This window comes from Scatophagus argus, chromosome 13, assembly GCF_020382885.2.
Source record: "Scatophagus argus isolate fScaArg1 chromosome 13, fScaArg1.pri, whole genome shotgun sequence".
In the NCBI taxonomy this organism is placed as follows: Eukaryota; Metazoa; Chordata; class Actinopteri; family Scatophagidae; genus Scatophagus; species Scatophagus argus.
This window is the reverse complement of record NC_058505.1, coordinates 21,268,796-21,291,536: the sequence shown is the minus strand read 5'-3', so window position 1 is coordinate 21,291,536 and position 22,741 is coordinate 21,268,796. Positions and strand designations below refer to the sequence as shown.

General features: G+C 41.3%; 3 protein-coding genes across 4 annotated transcripts; all 3 read left to right on the top strand.

Annotated features, from left to right (window-relative positions):
* Positions 1-714: 714 nt before the first annotated feature.
* On the top strand, positions 715-6,102 carry LOC124069559 (major histocompatibility complex class I-related gene protein-like). The gene is made up of 7 exons (XM_046408805.1): positions 715-855; positions 1,021-1,290; positions 2,456-2,734; positions 4,679-4,981; positions 5,251-5,361; positions 5,612-5,626; positions 5,817-6,102. Exons 1-7 carry the CDS (start codon positions 807-809, stop codon positions 5,867-5,869), a joined length of 1,080 nt encoding a protein of 359 aa, XP_046264761.1. The 5' UTR covers positions 715-806; the 3' UTR covers positions 5,870-6,102.
* Positions 6,103-6,167: 65 nt separating this feature from the next.
* LOC124069563 (H-2 class I histocompatibility antigen, alpha chain-like) lies at positions 6,168-10,081 on the top strand. Of its 2 annotated transcripts, none has more exons than XM_046408810.1 (7): positions 6,168-7,021; positions 7,127-7,396; positions 8,132-8,410; positions 8,626-8,928; positions 9,004-9,111; positions 9,524-9,541; positions 9,711-10,081. In XM_046408810.1, the coding sequence occupies exons 1-7, from the start codon at positions 6,973-6,975 to the stop codon at positions 9,722-9,724; spliced, it is 1,041 nt and encodes a 346-aa protein (XP_046264766.1). In that variant the 5' UTR covers positions 6,168-6,972; the 3' UTR covers positions 9,725-10,081. The 2 variants fall into 2 exon arrangements, with proteins under 2 accessions (XP_046264766.1, XP_046264765.1); XM_046408809.1 differs by having other exon boundaries at positions 6,592-7,021; positions 9,524-9,542; positions 9,705-10,081.
* A 5,409-nt stretch (positions 10,082-15,490) lies between these two features.
* LOC124070062 (serine/threonine-protein kinase pim-2-like) lies at positions 15,491-19,352 on the top strand. Its single transcript, XM_046409694.1, has 8 exons — positions 15,491-15,720; positions 16,241-16,681; positions 16,801-16,895; positions 17,911-17,958; positions 18,136-18,357; positions 18,572-18,749; positions 18,879-19,052; positions 19,147-19,352. Exons 1-8 carry the CDS (start codon positions 15,693-15,695, stop codon positions 19,236-19,238), a joined length of 1,278 nt encoding a protein of 425 aa, XP_046265650.1. The 5' UTR covers positions 15,491-15,692; the 3' UTR covers positions 19,239-19,352.
* The last annotated feature ends 3,389 nt before the right edge of the window (positions 19,353-22,741 follow it).

Genomic DNA, 22,741 nt, shown 5'->3' with positions numbered 1-22,741 from the left:
ATCTCAAACCTTCCCCTCACTGTCACGTTCATAAAACATGTTACAACATTTCAGATTGGCTTCAGAACAATCTTAAGACCGCAGTAATTACAAAATGGGGACATTCATCTTTGCTGGGTTGTTTTTATATGAAATGAAACAGGAGATTCATCCCGAGGAGTTCACAATGAAACCAGATCAATGGGTCAGCGCGATATGTTGAGCTGAAAACCGGGGTTTCCCATGTCACAAAGATGACTCTCTTTAAACCTGGTTAGATCACCAAGGTAACTGATGGTGCACACCTGACCTGGTCCGGACGAGGTGAAGTTCAGAAGCTAAACAGCGCTGTCTTTTCATTGATGCTTACAAAAACTCTGCTGCGGATTGAACCTGTGCTTTCTTTCTTAGTTCTGGGTTGCTCCAGTGGCCATTTTAAATGACTTGCATTGAAGTTAAAAAGGCTGATTAAAATTGAGTCTATATGTATTCATCACAGATAATATTAAATCAATAAAAATGTATTTTGACTCGGCCAAAACCCAAAGTAGTTTGAATGTATCCCTTCTTATGGGACATTCCTATCTTTTCCTATTACAGCAACACTTTTGCGTTTAGCTGTGAGTTTTTTTTTTTAAATATATTCATCATCGTTATAACAACCAGGTCCTCCTGAGTGAAGCAGACATCATGTGATTGGTCAATTTTATGCAGGAGAAGAATCACATGACACACCACAGAACGCACACTGAGTCTTTTTGATATTAACAGAAAGTTGACATAAACTGTGGTGATATTCTTCACACACACGTCTTGAACAAAATAAGATGAGGAAGTTATTTTTATTGCTTCTCTTCTCTCGCTTTTCTTCGCCAGGTAAGAACGCATTTCAGTCTTTAAAGCGTTCTGCTTCACTTTTCACTCTGCATTTTACTTTTGTGTCAACAGTCACTTGTTTAGTTTCACTTTTAATACTCAGCAAGTAGTGTGATGATGATTTGTGCATTTATACTGAATGTGTAAACCTTGTTCGTCCTGCAGTCAAACACTCCCTGAAGTATTTCTACACTGCATCCTCTGGAGTCCCAAACTTCCCGGAGTTTGTTGTTGCTGTGCTGGTTGATGACGTGCTGGCAGGTTACTGCGACACCTTCACAAAGGTGGTAGAACCAAAACAGGACTGGGTTAAAAAATTATTCAAAAATGAGCCTCATCATTTTGAGAAGTACACTCGAGAGTGTTCTGAGAGTGAGCCGAACTACTTTAAAGCCATGATTCATACTTTGAAGCTGCGCTACAACCAAACTGGAGGTACAGTATGCATTTCACTTTTACTGGTCAACTGCTCTACATCTAAATTGTAAAGTTAGACATATTAACCGGCCTGCTGCAGCTTGTGTGTTACAGTCGCCATCCTGTGGAGAGGATGAGGCTCTGCAGGATTACACTGTGCATTGAAATTCAGATTATTTTCCATTTGGTTTGATATTGACCTAACCAAGCAGTTTTGTTGCCTAACCTAAGCAACCTATGACATAAGAATGGAAAATTCAACTCCCATCTCCTAGGTGAGAAACCTTGGACATAACTCACTCATCTATCACACTCACAAGTTAAATCTTTTTCATTTCATTCACTGACTACCTGTGGTTTCTGGACTCCTAAAAAGTAGATTGGGAACCAGAGACTTCAGTTATCAAGCTGAAAATGGATGGATGGATGAATTGATTTGAAATTTAAGTGTACCTAACCAGACAGCATCCACAAGAGGTTAAACCTTCTTTTCAAAAAGTCTTAATCAATAACATTTTGAATTAAAAGGATTGTTTTTTGCAAGTGAACCATCTCCTCTCATCTCTGTTGAAACGTGGACATTAGTATTAATCTACAGTAATTGTCTGTGCTGAAATTATTTTGGTGTTGGTGAAAAACCAGTTTGTGTCATATTTTCATCAGGTATACAGTTCATTCAATGTATGAAAAAAAAAAACATGAACAAACATGTTCATGTTTAGGGAACTATTTATCCCTGGTTGATTTGTCAGGTGTCAAGTCAGGTGTCTGTCTTTGTTGTGTTTTGTGAAAATAAGTTTGTTAAGCCAGAGATGAAGGAAATGCTGAGTTTTCTGTTCTATAAAGAGAAGTGAATTAAACCCTGGGTCCGTTACTGGGGCGACAGACTCTAAAGCTACCAGCAACCTGTGGACATCATGAATTTATCCATCAGAATAAAATCTGTGGTCTGCTGTGTCCTTTATGACTCTGTGGGTATTGAGAGGTATTGAGTCAGGTTGTCAGCCACTGAAATGTTTACCTCACATCATGAAGCCTGAGACGCATCACACACCACAAGACTGGGAGAGCAGCAGTACATGACGCAGTGCACAGTATTTTAAAGCTCATCTTTCCACTGCAGATTTCATCTGGTCATCGTTTTTAAATGCAGTCTCTGTTTCCGTTTCTGTTTCTGTCTCAGGTGTCCACATTTTGCAGAGGATGAACGGCTGTGAGTGGGATGATGAGACTGGAGAGATTAATGGATTTAACCAGTACGGTTATGATGGAGAAGACTTGATATCATTTGATCTGAAGACATTGACATGGATCGCTCCAACACCACAGGCTGTCACCACCAAACTGAGCTGGGATGCTGACAAAGCAAAAATAAAACATAATGAGATATACTTCACTCAGATTTTCCCTGAATGGCTGAAGATGTATTTGGCTTATGGTGGGAGCTCTCTGCTGAGAACAGGTATGACTCATATGACTTACATGACCTGATGCAGTTCAAAGCATTTCCTTTCAAGGCATTGAAGATAACAAGTTGTTCAGTGTTGAAGGTGCTTAATGCTCCCCACTGACTATTGAACAGTGAGTCACAAAGAGCAAACAATAACACCACTGCAGTTACTCCACACTTGTTCTCCTCATGTTCAACACTTTAGTGGTAAGCCACAAAATAATTGTGATCAGTTACTTCACAGAATCTCACATCACAATAATTTGTTATTGTATAATTAACAGGTGGTGATCGGTTCGTGAGAGAAGTCAGAGTTGGCAACCCTGCTGTTTATCCAGCACTACTGGTTTTTATACCCGCAAAACTAATGACATCCACATCAGCCTCAGCTGTACTTTATGCTTAGTGCTAATTAGCAAAACATGCAGAGCTGAGGAGGTTTTATACTGGCCAAACGTCAACATTCTGATATATTTAGCATGTCGCCATGTACCTCAGTACAGCTGTGCAGAGCTGCTATGTGGCTACAATCATGCTTGCAGTGTGTTTATGAGTATGTAGCAAATGTGCTGCCAACTACATACTGTACATACATCAGGGTTATACTGCATACTGCCTGCTAAATGAGCGATTAAGCCATTACGATCAGACTGATCAAAGTGAAGTATACTCAAGCAAGGCAGTCGTGTATCGTGTATGTTATCAATCTGCTGTCACGTCGGACAGTTTCCAGCAGCCTGCAGTCTGTACAGGAAGTACAGAAGCACTAACATCCTGTTGGATCTGATTTTGATTCATTAACATGTTATGTCAGACACATACAGTATATCAGTTTGTATGTTGTCTCCAGATGTGTTGATTGTGAGAGTGTAGCTGATGTTCATGTAGATGATGTTCACATGCAGTTCATGATTTACCCTTTTCAGAGACATCAGAGCAAATCAGTCTGAAATCTAACCAGCATGCATTGTGCAGCAATCACCAACGATCAGCTCCTCTAGAACTGCCTAACATTAAAACATTAACAGTCTGAGGTTGGGCGCCATGCATTTTGGGGCCATTTATTATGTCCGTTAAGCTCACCTCACAGACCCAGAAACTCTTGCTAAAGTATATCGATGTAGGTTCTCAGTCATCTGGGTCATGGTATTTGATGTGCTAGAAGCGAAGGCAACCGGATATCTTTAGGCTGTTGAAGACGTTTCACGTCTCATCTGAAAGACTTCTCCAGTTCTGAGACTGAAGGGGAAATCCAACTATTTAACCTCTGGTGGGGTTGTCGCTTTGGGGGTGGTCTTGATGGTTGTTGACACTTTGTGCCATCATGTGAGTCGTTATGGTGACATGAGGGATGGTGGGAATGGAGGTTAAACCATCTGGGGAGTGATCTCAGGCTGCCCTGAAAGTTGTCTGTGGAGAGTCAGCTCATCCAGATAAGACTTGGCTGTATGTCTGCATCTCAAGGATAAGGGACACACCTTTGAGGACTCAAATGTTCACATCCTGGACAAAGAGGACCGATCTATGTCCAGTTGAACAAAGGTGCTGGCTTACGACACCAACTTTCAGCCACCTGTAGTGCAGCTTTGAGATCCCTCCCCAGAAGGTTTAACTCCCATTTGCACCATCCCTCATGTAATGGCACAAAGTGTCAACATCCCACAAGACCACCCCCAAGGTGATAACCCCACTAGAGGTTAAATAGCTGGAACTCCTCATCAATCCCAGAACGGAAGAAGCCTTTCGGATGAGAGGTGAAACATCTTCAGTAGCCTAAAGATATCCGATTGCCTTTGCTTCTATCACTTCAAATCTTGCTAAAGTAGTTCTCCTTCCCTACAGCCCTTTGTATGGCATAACAGCATACATCATGTGGAGGCCACCTGGAGAGCAGAGGAAAGTGGATGGAGATTTAAATGAAATGCAGTTGCTAACAAAATCTCTGTCTCTCTGCAGGGCGTCCCTCAGTGTCTCTCCTCCAGAAGACTCCCTCCTCTCCAGTCAGTTGCCACGCTACAGGTTTCTACACTGAGAGAGCCACACTCAGCTGGAGGAAAGATGGAGAGGAGCTTCATGAGGACGTGGAGCTCGGAGAGATCCTCCCCAACAACGATGGAACCTTCCAGATGAGTGCTGATCTGAAGCTTTCATCAGTCGCACCTGAAGACTGGAGCAGGTACACCTGTGTGTTTCAGCTCTCAGGTGTGAACGAGGACATCATCACCAAACTGGACAAAGCAGACGTCAGGACCAACTGGGGTAAGACTGAGATTAGAGGAGACTAAAGTGAATGTCTGTGGTTCCTATTCAGCTCAGAATTCATCAAAGACATAATAATACAGATAAAGCTGGTTTGAGCTCCACCCATCAGTTCATCCGTCCACTGATTTAAGCAGACGCACGTGTCATGTTTGTGCCTGGTTTTCTTGAGTTAAATTAATACAGTATACTGTATTCCCTCAAATAACATCTACAAGTCCTTTAAAATGATTATTATTTGTATTATTTGGTTGTTTTTTGTCCAACAGAGGAGCGCAGTGAGGTGACCTTCCCCATCGTGGCCTCAGTGGTTTTTGCTCTCCTCCTCCTCCTCGTCATCATTGCCACTGGATTCTTCACCATTTACAAAAGTAGGAAAGGTGAGAGAGATAAGATTTTCTCTTAACTGATGATCAGTTCCCTGCACTCAGCAGTTTGAAGCAGCCAGCAGTAAAAACAGCAAGGCTCAGAGCCTGTGAGTCAGGATAACTTGATGACACCATGATGATGTGGGACAGACGTGATGAGGAAGGAAATAAAGTAACGACGAAACAGAAGAATAGAATGGATTTGTTTTTCAGTTTGAGTTGAATCAGAACTGAAATTATTTGCCTTTTGTTTTAATTTCAGCCCGTCCTTCACCTGGTGAGTAAAACTTACTTTCATTCTGTTTCAACTGATCTGACACAGACTTTATGCTGTAGATTAGGGTTTTACTAAAGGTTGTTAAGGGTTTTACATGTTATGGTGCAGATGAACTTTTTGTTGACTGTTTCCTGTACTGTTTGTTAAAGTGGACTAGATGCAGTTTCACAGTTTGTTTGTGATCTCACAGATCCTGACGATGACTCTGAGCTCTCTGAAAACCTGAATCCAAGACCTGATTGAAGACTACATTATTATATTCTATGTATTTTTATGGATGGGTTTAACATTAATAGCGGTGGAAGTATGGCTAAATCTTGTTTCTGAAAATGACAATGAAGAAAGAAATGAAAAGACAAGTGGAGAGTCGAAGCATATAGTTAATCGAAAACTCCATAGTCCTTGCTTGAATCAAATGTGTTGTTCTCTGTTAGTGCTGCTGATTGGCTTTTCATTAAAGTTTGCTGTTCTTAAAAGCTTGGCTCCTTTTTGTGAGTCCACACACTGAGCTGTGACTGTGACTGCAGTATTATGAATGTTATCTGAGTGTTAACAATCCTTGAAGGCTCAATGCACAGCAGGACTTTGATAAGGCAAATCTCTTCTACGTGATCCCACACAAAACACACCCCATGATGATAACTTTTTTATTTTTCAACACAATCGCCACCTCTAAAGTATGAAGTAAAAGGAAAACTCAACCAAAAACACAAGCAGGTTTTAATTACAGGACTGAAAACAGATCATTCAAGGGCACAGTGATAATATTTCTTTTTCCTTTGTAGCTGCTGCCTCATGTGCCAGCTTCAAGGAACATCAGGGGCAAAAAATGCCACCACACTTGAAACACTTTTGGCTGGTGTCTAAAATATTTGCTTTAATTTAACAGCAGCACACACCTATGGGAATGGGAGGAGACATGTTAGAGCAAGTTAGAACAAGGAAACACACACACAAAAAGAACATTGTGGGCAAAATACACTAATAATAAAATAAATGTGGCTGTTAAGGTGAATTTGCACTGGTAACAGATGAGCCAACACACCTCAAACATTCAGAGAATATAAACACAACCAGGAAAGATCCAAACAAAAGCACAAAAACAACTGACTCTCGATTTTTACTGGAGGAAGGAGGAAGATGATCCTCGTGTCTGATGAATGTCATCAGTGATGTGGTGCTTGTTACCTGATAGGATCTGCGGACTGAAACAAACTGTGTCTGAGTCATCGGCTTACCTGTACAAAGTACAGAAACACTCTCACCTCCCTCCGTGACGGAAAACCATTGGACAGAAAGCCAAACAGCTGAACCAGCCTTCATCCACTCGTCTTCATCAAAACACAATGAAAACTTTATTCTTGTTACTTCTCTTCTGTCACGGATCATCAGCAGGTAAGACCTCATTTTAAATGTGCGTTTTAAATCACATTTATCATGTGATGATGTGTGTATGTTCACCATTTTATGCTGAATGTACAAATGTTGTTTGTCCTGCAGTCAAGCAGTTTTTAAAATTCTCCTGCACTGCATCGACTGGACTATCAAATTTCCCGGAGTTTGTACTCACTGCAGAGTTTGGTGGGATTCTGATCGGGTACTGCGACACCAATATAAAGACAGTAGAAATAAAACAGGACTGGGCGAAAATGTTCTATAAGAACAATCCTCAGCACTTGGAGTTGTTCAAAGCGGGGTGTTTGGAGCGTCTGCCAGTCTTCTTCAAAGCCACAATTGACAGTTTGAAGCAGCTCTTCAACCAAAGTGGAGGTAGGCCTGTACCATGTTATAGTTCACACGTCCTTCATGATCTGTTTTGTTTCGTGGGTGTAAAGTAAAGTGGACCCTGCAGGGTCCGAAGACCAGGATGTTTTTCAGCAGTGGCCAAACCACTACCTGCCAGTCCCCGTGTGCACACCATAAATGAGTTTGTTGTTGTAATGTAGCATCATTTCCTTTGTCCTGACACTTGATATTGTGCTTCATGGTGCATATTCCCAAACTTCCCTCATTTTCATTCAAGTGAGCACAAACCAGTTGAGCTGGTTGACTGAACTTGGGACGACATCCAGGTGTCACATGTGGGGCTTCTTTGTAGTTTCTTTTTTATGTTTCCTTGTCAGCAATAACTGCAACAAGTGATTATGTCTTCAGGTGGTCTGTCTCATTCTCATGATTGTGATGTATGATGTATCATATTGCATTATAGAACACCTTGAGGTGTTGTATTAAGTTGTGGAACACCTGTCCACTTGGACATGATGATGAATTCTCCATCCAGATCTACATGCTGACCTGCATCTGGCCCTCTGACAAACCCAGTGTCTACTGTCAACATCTGCGCATGTCGTTCTTCTATGTAGTGCTATTATAACTGACTTAAACAACATATCAGCTAAAAAACAAATACATACAGTACATAGTCTTTCAGAAATCCAATTAGAACAACCTGTCATGTTTCATCTGTTCGTCACTGGTCTTTGTTTCTGTCTCTCTCTCTCTCAGGTGTCCATGTGTTACAGAATATTAATGGCTGTGAGTGGAATGATGAGATGGGACAAGTTAATAGTTTTAATCAGTTTGGTTATGACGGAGAGGACTTCATATCACTGGACCTGAAGACCTTGACATGGATCCCGCTAAAACCACAAGCTGTCACCATCAAACTGAGCTGGGATGCTGACAAAGCCATAATAAGAGACAATGAGGTGTACCTTCGTCAGGAGTGTCCCAAGTGGCTGAAGGTGTATGCGGCCTACGACAACAGCTCTCTGTTGAGAACAGGTAGTCACATGACCTGATGTAGTTTCAAGGACATAATAGTGTTCATGTAGCCTGCTCAGACTGAACTGCCATTAAACTGTCACTCCAGTCAGTCGAATTTTACTTCGTTTTTTTGCATACATCTTGAAAGACAAAAAGATTTTACATTTCAGTGCATATCAGACAACCTAAACTTCAATGCTGATGTGTCACAATCTCTGTCTGTCTCTCTGCAGGGCGTCCCTCAGTGTCTCTCCTCCAGAAGACGCCCTCCTCTCCAGTCAGCTGCCACGCTACAGGTTTCTACCCTGAGAGAGCCACACTCAGCTGGAGGAAAGATGGAGAGGAGCTTCATGAGGGCGTGGAGCTCGGAGAGATCCTCCCCAACCACGATGGAACCTTCCAGATGAGTGCTGAGCTGAATCTTTCATCAGTCACACCTGAAGACTGGAGCAGGTACACCTGTGTGTTTCAGCTCTCAGGTGTGAAGGAGGACATTGTCACCAAACTGGACAAAGCACACATCAGGACCAACTGGGGTAAGACTGGGATCATGTTCTGTTTGTTCCTTCCAGTGGTGGAGACAAAGTGTGAATGTTCTGTTTTGGTTCCAGTTCCTCCCTCAGAGTTTCCTACTGGTGCAGTTGTTGGAGTTGTTGTAGGACTTCTGCTGCTGACACTCTGCATCTCTGGACTCCTCATGTGGAGAAGGAACAGAACTGGTGAGTGAAGCTATCGTTACTCCGCTGTCGGATTTAACATGCGGGTTGAGCTGGCTGATGTTCAGAGGAGCTCAGAGGTCCTCAGCAGATGTACAGTATGTGTTAGTACAAGTATACACTGTAGGTATGGATGCACAATATTTGGTGTTTGTCAGTATGTGACATGCTGATCGACTCTCCTGTTGAGGAGTTAAAATATTATTATTACTCTTATCAAGATGTTCACCTGATGCTGATATTTCAGTTTAAAGTCTTTATCTGCTGATATAAATGACACTCTGATTTTACATGAATAACATGTTAAAGCTGCAGTCCTGCCTTTATATTCAAAGCAGAAGTCTGTGGCTTTTGTTTTCTTTTCATAAAATCAGATTGAAACTTTTAATACTGTAACTTCTCATCTGTGTTTCAGGATTCAGACCAGCAGAGAGTAAGTTTCCTCTTATGAAAAATGAAATATTTTTATTTTAATATTAAAAATAATGTGAGTTGTGTTATTTGTGAGCATTAGAAATCAGTCATTCATTTTCATTCCTGTCTTTCATATATTTCATTCTTTCATTTAAATGAACTTATTTAACTTAATTTTCTGCTTGCAGCTGCAGACTCATGATGGGATAAAAATTCAGCTGCTGCCTCATCACAGTGAGGTCGTCATTGTTTCAGCTCTGCTGTGCACATAACCGCACACCAACAGGAAGTCCAGTTTTCATCATGTGTATAAGTACACCAGCTTTATCAACTGGTAAAAGTAAAAGTACTCATTCTTAAAAAAAATGTGTTTCATTTTTGCCAGTTAACATAGATATGTCTTGTGGTTCTTCACAAACTAATTAATAGATGAGATGTTTATTATTTGTTCATTTGTAAGCTCATCAATCTTTACTTTGTGTCTGCTAATCTGACATAAACTTTATTTTGGAGATTAAAAAGACAAACATTTTCTAGATTGTTTCCTGTATTTACTGTTTATAAAAGTGAGGCCTCTGAGGACCAGAATCCAAGACCTGATTGACAAACACACTGAATGAGTTCCTACATGTGACTTGTATCACATTATGCAGCTTCACAGAAGTAAAACAGACAGAAGTCTTCCTGCAACTAACGTGTATTTGTACTTATAATTCATTTATTTTCTTTCTATGTAAATGTTCAAAGTAATAGTTTTATGTCACTTTGTTAATTTGTATTTGAAATTTAAAAATCAGTTGCAAAAATTGTGTCCAACATTTTCATGAATCTTTATGTTGTCAAACCACATGAGTTGTCAGGTGTGTGTTATGATGGTTCAGTACATCATTAACATGAATACTGGGCTTCCATGGCAAAGCTCAGCCAACATTTGGCACACAGTGTTCACCTTTTTACGGAGTATTGATGGACATAAATGGATGGGAACATCGAATGTAATGCTCTTTTGTTTTGCACTTCACTTCTTAATGAAGTCCACAACTTTCAAATGTTTGTCTCTTTACTTAAGTCCGCATGTTCACCTGTGACTGTAGTTTATAGTAGTTTTAAATATACTCAAGCAAGACAGTCGTGTATCAGCCACAACAGGCTTGTTCACAAGTAACCTGCTGTCACGTCGGACAGTTTCCAGCAGCCTGCAGTCTGTACAGGAAGTACAGAAGCACTAACATCCTGTTGGATCTGATTTTGATTCATTAAAATGTTATGTCAGACACATACAGTATATCAGTTTGTATGTTGTGTCCAGATGTGAAGTGTAGTTGATGTTCATGTAGATGATGTTCACATGCAGTTCATGGTTTACCTGTTTTTGTTTGCATGTACATGGCGTCAAAGCAAGTGAATCTGAAATCTAACCAGCATGCATTGTGCAGCAATCACCAATGATCAGTTCTTCTAGAACGGGCCTAAGATCGACAGTCTGACGTCAGGCGCCATGCATTTTGGGGCCATTTATTATGTCCGTTAAGCTCACCTCACAGACCCAGAAACTCTTGCTAAAGTATATCGATGTAGGTTCTCAGTCATCTGGGTCATGGTATTTGAAGTGCTAGAAGCGAAGGCAACCGGATATCTTTAGGCTGTTGAAGACGTTTCACGTCTCATCTGAAAGGCTTCTTCAGTTCTGAGACTGAAGGGGAAATCCAACTATTTAACCTCTCGTGGGGTTGTCACCTTGGGGGTGGTCTTGATGGTTGTTGACACTTTGTGCCATCGTGTGAGTCGTTATGGTGACATGAGGGATGGTGGGAATGGGGGTTAAACCACTCCACAGACACATGCCAAAGCACAGGAGAGTCATCTCCTCCGAACAAGACTTGGCTGTATGTCTGCATCCCAAGGATGAAGGACAAACCTTTGAGGACTCAAATGTTCACATCCTGGACAAAGAAGACCGTAAGTTTGAGAGAGGTGTGAAAGAGGCCATCTATGTCCAGAGAGAACATCCATCGTTGAACAGAGGTGCTGGCTTACGATACCAACTTTCAGCCACTTAATAAATTAAGCAAAGCACAATGGATCCTGTGAGCAGTCAGCTATTAACTGTATGTGCCAAACTAAAACTGTCTGCATCAATAACACAGGATAAAGTAAACATAATCAAACCAAACAAAACCAAGTCTGGTACCTGAAAGGCACTGGCCTTCCAGGAAGGAGATAAGGAGCGAAAGAGCCATAGATTTCCAAGCAGGTGAGGTCAATTCCCTCAGTGAGGTGGGAGGACCTGAAAGACTGTCATACAGACAAGAGCCATCACACAGAGAGCTTCTGGCAGGAGAGGTGCCTCCTGTTGCCCATTCAAAATACAGAACCTCAACAGTAGACAACTGCTTGTTGTGTAAAATTAATTAATTAATTTTAACTCGAAAGAGTGGTTGCAAATCAGTTGATTGATCACCTACACAGGTACAGTCTCTTTGAGATGTTTCAGTCTGGTTTTAGAGCCCATCACAGCACAGAAACAGCACTGGTTAAAGTCACAAATGACCTCCTCATGGCATCAGACCGCAGGCTTGTCTCCATACTTGTTTTGCTAGATCTCAGTGCTGCTTTCGACACTGTAGATCACAGCATTTTATTACACAGATTAGAACATGAGACTAGGATCACAGGGACTGCGCTATGCTGGTTCAAATCATATTTAACAGATAGATGTCACTTTGTTCACGTTAATGATGTTTCCTCTTCATATATAAGGGTTAGCCTCGGTGTTGTTTAGGTTCAGTGCTTGGGCCGATCCTGTTCACCTTATACATGCTCCCTCTAGGAAATATTATTCAGAAACATGGCATAAACTTTCATTGTTATGCTGATGACACTCAGCTGTACTTATCCTTAAAGCCTGAAGAAACAGAGCCGTTAGCCAGACTCCAGGCATGTCTTAAGGACATAAACGACTGGATGACCTCCAATTTTTTATTATTAAACTCAGACAAAACTGAGATCATTGTTCTAGGCCCCAAACACCTTAGAAATAGAATAGCTGATAATATTCTTTCTCTGGACGGCATTACTTTGGCCTCCAGTACGACTGCAAGGAACCTCGGCGTTATCTTTGATCAAGACGTGTCATTTATTCATCACATTAAACAGATCTCTAAGACCGCCTTCTTTCACCTCCGTAATATCGCTAAGATTAGGAGCGTCCTCTCTCAGAGTGATGCTGAAAAACTTGTTCATGCTTTCGTTACTTCTAGGCTGGACTACTGCAACTCACTATTGTCAGGATGTCCAAATTATTCTATTAATAACCTGCAGCTGATCCAAAATGCAGCAGCTAGAGTTTTAACAGGAATCAGTAAAAGGGATCATATCTCCCCCATCTTAGCTTCTCTTCACTGGCTTCCGGTAAAATTCAGAATAGACTTTAAAATTCTCCTACTTACATATAAGGCCCTAAATGGACTAGCCCCATCATACCTGCAGGATCTAATAGTCCCATATATTCCCAATAGATCACTCAGATCACAGAGTGCAGGTTTACTTACAGTTCCCAGAATTTATAAAAGTAGAACGGGAGGACGAGCCTTTAGCTATCAGGTACCCCTGCTGTGGAACCAGTTGCCAATCTGGGTTCGACAGGCAGACACCACCTCCACTTTTAAGACTAAACTTAAAACCTTTCTGTTTAGTAAAGTGTATAGTTAACGTCAAACAAAGTGTGTAGGGCTGGTAGGCATAGTTTCACCCACCTCATGATATATAGCCACAGGTAGAATAGGTCTGACTAACTGTTAGTCTTTAAATCTCTATCATAGCTAAGCTGCTATAGGCCTATGCTGCCGGGGGACACAAACATGATCCACCAAGCAGTTTCCCCTCCTCCTTTTCCTCTTCTATCCTCTCCCCTCGTCAGATTAACATGCAGTTCATTATTAATTTTCTTATAACTTGTGAAATGTTAAAATCATATTGAGGTGGTAAACTGAAACTAAACAGTTGAGATTTTGTTTTGCTTATCTTTTTAGTAATGTCATTTCTCATGTTGAAAATTGCTTTCCTGCCTGTACAACATCCATTGCACGTCTGCCCGTCCTGGGTGAGGGATCCCTCCTCTGTTGCTCACCCTGAGGTTTCTTCCATTTTTTCCTGTTAAACGTTTTTCTGGGAGTTTTTCCTTAGTCGATGTGAGGGTCGAAGGGCAGAGGATGTTGCTGATGTTATGTTAAGCCCTTTGAGACAAACTGCTTGTAAAAATGGGCTATACAAATAAAGTTGACTTGACTTGACTTGTAAAAGCACCTTTAATGAGATGATGCTGGTGTTGCCTGTGTGAAACTATCCAAAGGAAGCATGCCTGGTCTCTGTTTCTATAGTCCTGAAGGCTGGCAGCCTCTGTGGAAAACACTTTGTCTCTGCTTTCCTTTGAGACTGTCCCATTTTATATATTCTAGTGTTCTTATAGTCTTTCATCCACCATACAGTGAGAGAATGAGTGACAGGAAGAGTGTGTTAGATGGAAAAAAGAGGGAACAAGAGAACAAGAATATAATACACTGAAAGGATGACAAATTGAGGCAGAGAAAGAGGCAGACAGCCTGACTGACATGCAAATATTCCCCAGCGGAAGTAGCTGTGTCTTCTTATAGTGATCTTGTCGTGTGAGCGAGAGCCTGAACAGAAGAGGACAGCACCCAGAAGAGGACGGTTTGAGGACCTGTTGGACAGAGTGAGAGGACTGCTGCCACGCCTCACAGGCAGACCCAGACACAGGGATGGAGAGTACGTTAGCCTTTGTTAGCTCATAGCTCCTTTCATACCAATCATGGCTGTGCAAAAATGTTGCACTCTTTTATTGGAAAATATGTTTAGTGTTACGGTGATTGCCATGTTACGGTAATCAGTAAGTCTGCGGATAGAAAATTAATAAAAAAATATCGGATTTGAGTCTTCTCCCTTATATGATTATGGATATTATATATCTTCAGGCTCTGGATTGTTGACCAGGAAAGAAACAATCAATCTGAAGACTTCCCCTTCCACTCTGGGAAATTGTGATTGAGTTGGCTTTCTGGATGCCTGTTTACCAACTCTGAATTCCTATATGAATTTTCTTTTGCATTTATATCCTGGTTATTGTTCAACATGGAATAATGGGAGTCTATAGCACATTCATGTCAGCAGTTTTTAACTGTTTCAGAAGATTTGTTTGTCTTGGCAGATGGATCTTAACACCATGAGACCAATGAGCATTGGTGGTTGTGCTATAACAAAGAAGCCATTCAGAGTAATGACAAATTCAAAATGTTTTGTTGTTACAGATGAGAACACAACAAGTGTGTAAACAAAATGATTTCTTCTTGTATTTGTATTTAATCAGGTTTTCTGAAAAGCATGTTTAGCCCCTCACCATCAATACAGACTTTTAAGTTTTCTGAGTGGACGTTTACAAACAGTCTCGCTGAAGTTTTCCACTTCTCTTGTGGACAGTTCCATCACATTATTTTTCATTTTAAGATATTTTCACAAATATTGAAGTTGACATATTGAATAAACTAAATAGGACAAAGTGCAGTGGTAACTTAACGTGGACTTGGACTTAGCAAATAAATAAGCAGTGTTCTGTTTCTCTGAGGAGATGAAAACATCAGATGTGTTTGTGTGTGTGTGTGTGTGCATGTCTGTAAACTATTTATCTGATTTACTGCTTTGTCGTGGCTAACACCACTGTACACTTTAAATATGAAATGTCTGTCATCATGAGAGGACCAGTGAGTGTGGTGGATAACAGCAGGTAACTGAGGTTAATCATTACTGTGGTGGGGGGAGAAAGATGGCACAGTCTGTGTGGGACTGAATTAATCACCTGATTAATTACCTAATTACCTGAAAAATATCTTTGAAAATATAAGTCAAATCATTAAAAAAAAAAAAAGAATCTTGTGTGATGGAACTTCAGAATGCTAGTTTGCACACTCTTGGTTCTTTACCTTTCATCTGACTTTGATGTGTCATCACATTCTGAACAGAACAGTGTGCTCTCCAACAGATCTGAGATTCACTCGGTATCAGTACACACTCTCCAGGTTATCTGCACGTGTTTACAGTACAACTCATCTGAAACTTCGATTCATTCGACGATTTCTCCTGAGTTCACCCAACATTTGATGACTCTGACCTCCAGAACAGATTCAGGTAGGTGCAAAGTGTTTCCAGTTACAGCTCATAGTCTTGTTGTTGTGTGTTTGCTCAAATCCTGGAAACTAATCTTTAATGTGCTGTGACTAACTGATGCAAGTTTAAAATTATAATTGTGGGCCCAGTTGGTCTTTGTAGTCCAGTGTGACACCAGCGTCATTTTAGGCAAAACCTTGTAGGCTTACTTCTCAGATAAGTTTCGATATAAGGTCTGTTTTTGTAACAGAGAGTTTCTTTAGGTTTTGTTCAAAGTACAAACCTTTTCAGAGATGAGATCTTTAAATTCATCTGTCTGTCCAAGTAGGTGAATGGGGCTGAAGTTTTAATTAAATCCATAATATGCTTATTTCCTTTCTGGCCAATACTGACGTAATCTGTCACATCCATCACAAATGAAGTTTATTCTATGATCCTTATGTTGAGTCAGTCTGAGTACATGACCATCGTAGTTCATGTTTAAGTCGCTGCTTTATTTTTAAAACGTACTGCAGTCAAAACAGATTATTTCTCATTTTAGAGAACAACATGCAGGCAGATCGTGAGATGAGTGTTGTTGCGGGGTCACCCAGGACAGGTGACAACTGTAGCAATGTTCACGAGGATGTCAGCGTGAGAAAGAGGAGGGCTAGTGATGATGGCAGGATGCCCGACAAAAGGATGAGGTGCAGTAACCTCACCAACCCTTCTGAACACAGTGATGTGTCAGTAAAGGACAGAATCAGTCAAAGGAGAAAGAGGAAGATCAGTGTAGATGCCAGACCTCCTGAAAAGAAGAGAAGGTGTAGCATCAGAAACAGCTCCAACTCCAGTAGTAGTGACAGCGGAGTGTCCCGGTTCTGTCTGCTCAGTGATACTGAATCCTCCTCTTCATCAGCAGACATCACCTACAACACCAGCAATGCCTCATCCGAGGAGGAGAGAATCTTTGAGTTGGCCTCCTCACTAAACGCAAGCAGAGGTAAGCAGACAGTGGGGAACAAAATGACAGAACAACAATAGGAGTGAAAGTATTCATGTGAAAAGTATCAAAAAATAAGTAAAGAATTCAGAAGAAAATGTCCGTCTGTGTGTTTTCAGCTGATTTCGTGAACAAGTACTGCGAGTTGGATCCGATCGGCAAGGGAGGCTTCGGCTCAGTGCGCGCTGGCTTCCGTAAATCAGACCATCAACCAGTAAGTCTTACAAACACACGCTCACACACACTGCAACATTCACTGATCCTCAGGATGTATCAGCTATAGACAGTGTACTGTACGTGCTGAGCTGAGTTTCCCAGTCTAAAAAATGGGCACACTCCACTTGATGACAAAAGTCCATCTGTATGTAATCTTAAGAGAAAAGGACCATGCTGCTTACTTGATGAATTACTGTATTACTTCATGGCTTCATGGTCTCAATTGCAAGGTCCAGGTCTTATCAATACAACATGCTCAGTATATAAGTTGTAGTCCCGTTTACCTGAAATAGACGATAAAGTGTAGTTTTGTGCCTTAATGTCTGGGTTTTGGTTAAATCTGCTTTCACTAGCCAGACATCCACTAACTGCTAATTAAAACTAATTCATTTCTGGGGAAAATACAAAATGACATGAAATGCAGGAGATGCTTTCTTTCTTTGATTCTGGCTCTCCATTGACTCAATGAGCTTCGGGGAGCCGCACTAGTCAGCTTCTCTGTGCTTCTTCTGCCGTGTGCCAGACAGACTCTGAGTGAGGAACACACTCGTCTCGCATAATCACACTTACTTTTACACTGAGTTGTGTCTCTGTGGTACCTCTGCAAAAAGGGTCACACTCTGTGGTTAGCTTGCCTGCTTTCAGCCCAAGCTAGCTTGAGTTTTATCTCATCCCTCTCCTGCTTAAACAGTTTTTAAATTTGTTCAGTCGCAGTAACTTTTAATGACGTGACTAAACTTAATTTACATTTGACTCTGAGGAGCAGGTGTTCCCACACTGAGCTTTGTTTCTCTGTGCATCACTTTTTTATGCCAGATGATAATATAGCAGAGTGTGTGTGTGGGTGTGTGTGTGTGTGTGTGTGCGTGTGCGTGTGGCGGGGAGGACCTGTACACCTACATGTGTAATTGGTCACTTCTCTTTGGCTAACCAAGATTGCGCTCTGCAAACCAATGTGTGATGTCATGGTGGGTTTACACACAAACCAAATCATTTGAATTTCTGTCTTGCAGGTTGCCATCAAGCACATTCCCATCAGGGCTGTGAGATTAGAAGAAGTTGTAAGTAATTTGATCAGATGATGAACACCAGCTGACGTATTTAAAACAAAATGTGAACGTTAAATGTGTCTTTGCTATACTGTGAATGAGCTGCGCATGTTTTATCTCTGTGTCTGAAACATTCGGTGTTGGAATTTATTACAAGTCATTGGCATGTAAGCATTTTTTTTTCTTTAGAAATGCAATGGGAAGGTGTTCGACATCGTTCTGGAGGTGGCACTCATGCTGAAAGCCACAGGTCTACCAGGAACCATTGGACAGTCCACTGCTGTGTCTCTTCTGGACTGGTATGATCTGGGCCACGAGATAATACTGGTCATGGAAAGACCGGAGAACTGCATGGACCTCCTCAGCTACCTAAAATCTCGTGGAGGTTACCTGGATGAACATGAGGCAAAGGTATGGAAGCTGGGGGGACAATATTTCTGTATGGGTGTGTGTGTGTGTGTGTGTGTGTGCTGCCAAACTCCAGACTTGATAAAACGGTCTTTACAAGAAGATCAAAGTTCGTAAAGACAACTAATACAGAACTTACATTGCTGCCATATTTTTCATTGTGTTGTTCAAGAGATACATTTTTCCTGACCTTCTCTTCTCATTCTGTCTCTCTCAGATGATCCTGAGACAGCTGGTGGACGCAGCCATCGACATGCACTCAAAGGGTGTCTTTCACCGGGACATAAAGTTACAGAACGTCCTGGTGCAGTTGAACGGTGGAGAACCCAAAGTGCGTATCATCGACTTCGGCTGTGGCAGCTTCTCCACTGAGGCGTCTTACACTACTTTTTGTGGTATGATATCTGGCTTGTGCTCTTCAGTCATTTGCCAATCTCTGAAATAATGATTTTCATGTTTAAACAAAGATTCTCTTCATCCCTTCCTGTCTTTTCCGTCCATTGCTCTGCTGATATGTGTACTAGGTACCCGTGCATACTTCCCTCCCGAGTGGTTTGACGATCACAAATACAGGGCCTGTCCCACCACTGTTTGGCAGCTTGGAGCGCTGTTTTATACATTGCTGTGTGGACATAGGACCTTTACCACCATGAGCTTCATGAGCAAACACGTTCAGTTCGACAGAGCACTGTCCAATGGTGAGAAACACACGGACAACACCAGATCTTTCATCTTTTTTCACTGGATCACTTTCCACTAAAACCTTTCATCCCATTTTTTCTCATTTCCCAGAGGTCAAGATCTTGGTGTATATGTGTCTGATCAGAGACCCTGAGTTGCGAGCCACTCTGAAGGAGCTACAGCTGCACTCTGCGCTCAACTAAGCATCCGCAAATCCAAGTCAAGTCAACTTTGATTTTACGGTACTGAAAAACTCGTAATGGACTGTTCAATTTGTCATGTGCAACCTCAACTCTCAAATAAAGTAAGAAGCTTCTCCATCACTGATTGTAGTTTTTGAAGAGCACTATTTTCACTGCAGTCTAAAATCATCACATTTGTGACCTGAGTCTGACTCAGTTTCAAGTTATGTGACCTGAGGGCACATCTCTGAAGAACACTGTATCTGATGTTGTACTGTACTGCAAATAAATGAATCATCATTTGAGCTGCTGCAATGGTCTGAATTTTCCCCAAAATATTCAGGTAAAACATCAGTGCTTTAAGGTGATGAATGGTATACAGATGACTCATTTGTGGGATGCTTACATTTACATGTAGGACTTGCAAAATACAAAAATTGCAAAGAAGAGGACACTGCTTGATGATTTTTACAATTTCTAAATCTGATTTCTTTTACTCATGCAAAAAGAAAAATGCATTGTCAGCACTTCTTGCTCAGCATATCTACAGTATGTGAAGAAACACACATCTTGAGAGACAAATGGGACAAGTATGACCTTACAGGTTCCTAATACAAAGTGTTTCTGATGGAAAGTGACTGAATGTCAGCAAAAATTCTAAATTACCAACAGAACAAGTGTGACAACACTGAATCACTGAATCCAGAGGAACATTTCTGTTCCAACTAGCCCCCAGGATAGTGGAACAGAACCACATTTCTTCTGTGTATGTTCACATGTTAAAAATATCAGTTATATTCTAATAATGCTCTTCCAGGCTTTATGACCTGGCCTGAAAATACAGACAAATTACAGTAACTCAACCCAGACACAACCTGCATCTAAGTGCTTTTTATGCCTACCATAATACATGTGTAATGTCTAGACGTGATAAATGCAAGCACAGGCGTCGACGTGGGGAGACAAATGGGATATGTGTCCCGGGGCCCCAAGCACGAGGGGGCCCGAGGCTTTTGTAAAGTTTTGAATATATAAACATATAAATATGTCAATTGTAAACGTAATTAACATTAAATGTTCAATAATAAGGGTACTTTCATCAAATTAGGATTGTTTGAGACTGCCTGCACCACCCTTGCAAAAATTCAATATGGTTCATGGTGAAATGTAACTAAGCAACTCACATACAGCGCTCTGAGATCTGAGATCTGAGCTGCAGCAGCATGTCTCTTTCAACGATCAAGTCAGGCTACCAGAAGAGAAAGGAGAGAGGAGAGAAAGAAAGAAGGCACAAAGTATTACTAAGTTTTTTACAAGGAAAGGTTTGTTCAGTCCTTAACGTTATAGCACATGATGAAAACGAAATACCATGGTTTACACACACTGCTTTGAACCCAGACAATTAAACAAACACATCCAAGCAAGGTAATGTAAAAGCAGTGCAAAAGGAGGTGTTGTTGTCAGGATAGTACACTCTGTTGGAAGTATAAGAATCGCTTTTGTGATTATGTTTAGAGCAGAAAATGGATCTGGATCTTCTCATGCTTCACCTAAAAACAATCCCACAAACTCACTCTAGGGGCAAAGTAGAGTAGCCAGTTAACCCAATGTGCATGTTATTGAGACTGTGGGAGAAAGCCGGAGTATCTGAAGTAAACTCTCACAGGCACAGGGAGAACATGCAAACTCCGCACAGAAGGGGCCAGACCTGAACCTGAACTTGGATCCCACCATGCCAGCCCCACGGGATTACAGACATGCTCAAACCCAAAACAGAACAAACAAAAATCAAAAGTTAGTGGTGATTTACAGAAAGAATTTCCCTTAAAATTGTTGGAATATCATCAGTCTGATGTCCATCGCGTTCCAAGAGGTATTAAACTAAACACTCTGCGTTTATTGTTAATTTGCACACAGCATGAACAAATGCCACACACCACAGAATACATAGCTAAGCTAATTTAGAAAGCCTGTTGCTAAAGGTACCTTTAAAATACATAAAACTCAGTGTTAAAATGCATACCGCATAGCACAAGACACAAGTTAGAAACACTGCTACAACTGAAGTTCCATAAGAGCCATGCATTACCTTTTTGCCCCTGTAGTTCACCTGCCTTGTTTTCTTTTGGCTGTTGTGACAATAACAGTAGCTTGGTGTTGGACATGAGGACAGTGTGGCTGGAGAGTTGACTTGCTGCATGGCTGTCTGAGCTGCAGGCTGGTGAAGCTAGCTAGCCAGATGAGTGACTGACTGTTGGAGAGGCAGAGGTTTCTATAGGACTATGGCTCTGTTACGGCCCCATTGAGGTGGAATCCTGGGTGAATGCTGGAAGCTGTAACACCTCAACCAAACAATTTGAAGGAGTCCATGTGGTGGAGAAAAGTAAAAATGTTTTTATTTCCATCAGAAACCAAATACAACAGGAGCAACAGAAATTAAACCTAAACAAATGTGGGGGAGAATTGGGAATGAGTGGTTGTGCCAAAACAATCAAAAAACAGTACAAAAAACTAGGCCTAACTACACTCAACTGCTAAGAACAAAAGAACAAACAAACCTGTCTCCTACCTGTCTCTGATCTAAAAAAAAAAAGACTTACATAAATTAAATACAGCGGGTGGCACCAACCAATAACCCTAGTGTGCATTAACAAAAAACCACTATGTGCTGCACAAATGTATAGGGTACCCCAAACTCACCTACTCCGCCAAAATCTCCCACCACATACTTTTGCCTTTATGTTTTTCTGCTTGACAAACACAGACCAATGTCCAGCGAGAGAGAGAGCGCAGACAGGTGTGCTGGCCTATATATGACAATGTCCCTGAATGATGATTGGCTAGATGTAAGTTTCAATGAACCAATCAGCAGGGCAGCCCGGCAGCACAGGTGGATCCACTCACAGCTGACACCTATGGAACACAACAGGGAACAAGAGACACACACAAACCTGCCTGCATGTAACAGGCTCCCATTTGATTTGGTGGGTTTGTTTGTAATCTCTCAAATATCACATACTGTCTACAGTACACACACACACACACACACAGACACAGACACACAAACAGTGTAAACAAAGGCATGCTTCCAATGGCAAATGTCTATCTGTTCACATTTACAGAACATTCATCTTATCCTAGCGGCAGCTGATTGTAGACCTAAATTCTTTCTTTACCATAAAACTGCAAACTTATTTGATCAGTGCTCATTTCAGCGTTCACCTTAACACTCTTGATCCTCTTGGCCAGGATTTTTTCAGCACCTATTGATGTCTCTTCTCTTTATGAATCTGTACATCGCAGTGGTACACACTCAATCTTTGCCAAGCACAAGAGCACAACTCCCAAGCACGCAGGTTGAGTTAAAACATATTTACAGTGTCTGAGAGCAAAAAAGAGGCAAACAAAATAAGTGGAAAAGGCAGGCAAGCAAAGAAAATCCAAAAGTCAGGCAAATGTCCCAACAAGCAGGTAAGCACAGAGCAGGACGCTTACTTTGCATCAGGTACTCTCACTGAGATCAA

Excerpts from the sequence above, each read along its gene's own strand:
- LOC124070062 (XM_046409694.1), top strand. The coding sequence starts at position 15,693 with ATGACTCTGACCTCCAGAACAGATTCAG. Across the intron at positions 18,358-18,571 it reads TGGATGAACATGAGGCAAAG|ATGATCCTGAGACAGCTGGT; the intron begins GTATGGAAGCTG and ends TGTCTCTCTCAG. Across the intron at positions 19,053-19,146 it reads CGACAGAGCACTGTCCAATG|AGGTCAAGATCTTGGTGTAT; the intron begins GTGAGAAACACA and ends CTCATTTCCCAG.
- LOC124069563 (XM_046408809.1), top strand. The coding sequence starts at position 6,973 with ATGAAAACTTTATTCTTGTTACTTCTCTTCTGTCACGGATCATCAGCA. Across the intron at positions 7,022-7,126 it reads CTGTCACGGATCATCAGCAG|TCAAGCAGTTTTTAAAATTC; the intron begins GTAAGACCTCAT and ends TTTGTCCTGCAG. Across the intron at positions 8,411-8,625 it reads CAGCTCTCTGTTGAGAACAG|GGCGTCCCTCAGTGTCTCTC; the intron begins GTAGTCACATGA and ends GTCTCTCTGCAG.
- LOC124069559 (XM_046408805.1), top strand. The coding sequence starts at position 807 with ATGAGGAAGTTATTTTTATTGCTTCTCTTCTCTCGCTTTTCTTCGCCA. Across the intron at positions 2,735-4,678 it reads GAGCTCTCTGCTGAGAACAG|GGCGTCCCTCAGTGTCTCTC; the intron begins GTATGACTCATA and ends GTCTCTCTGCAG. Across the intron at positions 4,982-5,250 it reads AGACGTCAGGACCAACTGGG|AGGAGCGCAGTGAGGTGACC; the intron begins GTAAGACTGAGA and ends TTTGTCCAACAG.